Source organism: Nannospalax galili, unplaced genomic scaffold (genome assembly GCF_000622305.1).
Source record: "Nannospalax galili isolate Female #2095 unplaced genomic scaffold, S.galili_v1.0 scaffold433, whole genome shotgun sequence".
In the NCBI taxonomy this organism is placed as follows: domain Eukaryota; kingdom Metazoa; phylum Chordata; class Mammalia; order Rodentia; family Spalacidae; genus Nannospalax; species Nannospalax galili.
In genome coordinates, this window is record NW_008338715.1 from 12,094,432 (window position 1) to 12,098,436 (window position 4,005).

Here is a 4,005-nt window from a genome sequence, read left to right on the forward strand (position 1 = left end):
AGGTAATAAGAGTAGGTATAGATATAACTGGTATCTATATTTTCTTTCATAATCATACTAACAAATAGCTATTAAACGACACCCAAGACAGTTCTTTAATTTTGTTTTAGGGGCTGGGAAGGTGGCTTAGTGGTTAAGAGCATTTGCTGTTCTTTAGAGGACCTGAGTTCAGTTCCCAGCACCCCACTGTTGCCTTCTTTCAGCTTTCACAGGCACTATACACATGCCATTATGCATAGAGGCACTCAGGCACTTGTACAAATAAAAATAAATAAATCATGGGCTAGAGAGATGACTCAGTAGTTAAGAGCACTGTGCTCTTGCAGAGGACCCAAATTCGGTTCCCAGCACCCACATGGTGGCTGGCACCGTCCTTGATTCTAGTTCCAGGGAATCCAGCGCCACCTTCTGGCCTCTTTGGGCACAGCACACATGGGTACACTTACATGCAGGTGAAACATTCATACACATTAAAAAAAAATTGGGGAACTGGAGAGACAGCTCAGTGGTTAAGAGCACTGTCTGCTCTTGCAGAGGACCCAAGTTTAGTTCCCAGCATCCACCTTGTGGCTGACACCTGTCTTTAACTCCAAATCCAGGGGATTCAACTCCCTCCACTGGCTTCTGTGGGCATTATACAACAAAGATGCACTTACATACATGCAGGCAAAACTACTCATACACATAAAATAAAAAATTGATTAAAATTTTAATTTAAAATTACGTTTATTTATTTAAGGAGGGGCCAAGGGTATGACATGGTGCATGTAGAATCAGGGAACAACTTATGGAAGTTGGTTATCTCCTACCATGTGGGTCTTGGAGATCAAACTCAGGTTGTCAGGCTTGGCAGCAAGGACCTTTACCTGCGGAACCATCCAAGACAGATCTTAATAGTGCTTTGTCAGTCTCTGCCTTATTTATTTTACTCTACCTTCTTCCTCCTTCCTACATTTTCCCTTGTCCTCTTATTACTTGTATCTATAAAGAACATCCTCTAAAGTCCACAACCATTTATCTCCACTAATAACATTGAAAGCTAGAAGATTTGTTATCTGACCTATTAAAACATGTTTGATGTTTTAAAGGTATAAATGGTAGCTCAAATTAAATGAGCCATCTATTCTAGTGTTTATGTATGGTTGATTATTAACATTGCACCTTATATAATAAAGTTTTGATTCAGTTGGAAAAATAATTGCTTCTTACATTTCATAAGTTTCTTATTATGATGATCTCATTATGTCATAGACTTTCTCTGTAGAGCAGTCTGCATTCTATTTAGTTGAGCTATAAGTTAAATGGTCCAAGTTTCTTTCTTTGTTGTTGCAACAATGACATAGAATTAATAACATTCTTTCTATTTTAAAAATAGATTTGGGCTGAGCAACAGATTTGAATCAGAATTCCCTTCTTCATTAACTGGAAAAGTAAGTATCTCCCTTATTAAAATCTATTATTTATACATCTCAGATTAGTTTTTCCTAGACAATTAGAAAATTGTGTGTTAAGACTTAATGTTTATTGTCATTCAATTATCCCCATGTTATGATTTCTTACACTTTTTCTTTAGGTAGCTCCTGAAGAATTTAAAGCCAGCATCAACAGAGTTAACAGCTGTCTTAAGAAGAACCTTCCTGTTAATGTACGCTGGCTGCTCTGTGGCTGCCTTTGTTGCTGCTGCACATTAGGTTGCAGTATGTGGCCAGTTATTTGCCTCAGTAAAAGAGTAAGTTGAATTATATCTTTGAATTTACATTTGGAAGTGTGAAACAATTCCTATTTTTACCCTTTTCTTTTCCTAGTAAATGAACCATACTAGTAGTTCTGAATATTGTACAAAAATAATCTGATCTGGTAAGTCCGGATTATTAAGTAAATTATTATATATCCAAATGTTAGCAAATAGCCATGTAAAAACTGTATTCATAATTTTTATGCATTAGGAAATTATGATCAAAGAGAAGAATATAGAACTGTGTCTATATTATGTGTTGATTATGGTATAGTATGGTGTTCAGGGTTGCTGGGCTTAGGTCACTCTGTGACCATGGGCATATTTCCTAGCCTCTTTAAGTCTACAGTTACAACTGTAAAATGATATTCACCTATGACTTGAATAGGATTGCTGTAAGGAGAACATGAAATAGCATTTAGAAAGCTCTTAGATGAATAGCTCATAGGAAATTTTGTCAGCTTTTTGATGCTGTTACAAATACATGAAGGAAATAGCTTGAATGAGGAAATATGTGGTTTGGCTCATAGTCGTAGAGATTTCAGTTCATGGATTGCTTTATCAGCTCCATTGCTTTTAGTCCGGTGATACAGCAGAATGTCATGATGGGAGGGCATGTCAGAGCAGAGCTGGTCACCTCATAGTTGCCAGGAATCAGAGAGAGAGATTGGGACATGGTATAGCCCCTGAGAACATAGCTCTACTTTCTTCAACTGGTCTCATCTCCAAATGTTTCATCTCCCAGTAAAACCATCATTACAAATCCATCAGTTTAATTTGTTGATTAGGTCAGAGTCCTCATGATACAGATACCTGTCAGTGTGTAGGCTCTACAGGCAAGTGCTCTGTTACTAAGCTGTATCCGCAGCCTTCCTTTCACTTTTTATTTTGTGACAGAGCTCACTAAGTTGCTCAGGTTGTGCTTGGAATTTACTTTGTAGCCTGGAGTGCTCTTGAACTTGTGGTCCACCTGCCTCAGTCTTCTGAATAGCTAGGACTACAAGTTTATGCAACCAGGCTTGGCTAATATATGAGCTTTGGGGAGTTGAGGGGGCACTTCAAATCCAACCTGTAACGGAAGTTGTTACTAAGTATTGAAACAGCATTATTACTAATAAGTATGATAGTACTTGTAGAAGAAATAAAATGGTTACAATGCCCAGTTTCTAGTTAAAATTGTAGGAGATTTTTTCTTTTTGTACTTTACTAGAAGTTCTCTATAATGAATATATACTGGCTCCATAATTAGGAAAAATAATGTAAAAACTCCCAATTTCAATTGCTTATAATGGAAACCTTTCAAGATGTTGGTTATAAATATGTCAAAATAGTATAGATCAAAAGTATATTTTGGTTACTTTAAAAAAATGGTTTTAGGGGATAGAGAGAGAGCTGAGCAGTTAAGAACACTGACTGTTCTTGCAGAAGACCCAGGTTCGAATCCTAGCACCCACATGGCAGCTGACAACTGTCTGTAACTCCAGTTCCAGAGGGGGTCCAACAATCTCTTCTGTTCTCCACGGGCATTGCACGACACGGGTGCACTTACCTACATGCAGGCTATACACACATACACATAAAATAAAAATAAATAGAATTTTTTAAAAAAAATGGTTTTATACATAGGAAAATAAAATACTATTCAGCTGTATGTGGTAGCTCACTCCTGAAATCACAGCACTCAGGAGAATGAGACAGGAGGAGGATTGTGAATTCAAGGCCACATAGTAAGTTCCAGGCCAGCCTGGGGTGGGTGAGCGTGGGAAGGAAGGAAATACTAAGTTAACTTGAATTTCTATGGACGTATTTAATTTTGGCTCCAAATAATAGTAAGGAAACGTGAAAAACTGCATTTTATTTGTCGCTCAATTTCTGTTATAAAACCAGAGATAGAGTCTACTGAAAAATTTTGAGCTAGTATATTTTATTGATAGGAAGGAAGTCGTGCCTTTATAATAGAATTACTCTGGTATTTACCCTAATATTTGAAGTATTTACATTTCTTTTTCTAATTTTATTATTTGTGTGGTTATGTGTGTTGGGGGAAGAGATGGGTACTGGTCCACAGCATGTATGTGAAAGTCAGAGGACAGCCTCCTATAGTTGGTCCTCTCCTTCCACCTTTAAATGGGTTCCTGGGATTGAGCTCTGGTCATCAAACCTAGGCTAGGGCTTTTACCCACCAAACTTTCATGCCAGTTCTACTTTAAGACTATTTCTTTTTTCATAGTTCTTTTCAGATCATCTCCAGTACACACACACACACACAC

The 4,005-nt window shown here is 37.4% G+C and overlaps 1 protein-coding gene across 1 annotated transcript in view; it reads left to right on the top strand.

Annotated features, from left to right (window-relative positions):
• Positions 1-4,005, top strand: part of Chic2 (cysteine rich hydrophobic domain 2) — a 46,221-nt gene that overhangs the window by 18,123 nt on the left and 24,093 nt on the right. The window contains exons 2-3 of the mRNA XM_008833325.3: positions 1,376-1,430; positions 1,574-1,729. Coding sequence (XP_008831547.1) covers positions 1,376-1,430; positions 1,574-1,729 — 211 coding nt within the window. The remainder of the gene's footprint in view (positions 1-1,375; positions 1,431-1,573; positions 1,730-4,005) is intronic.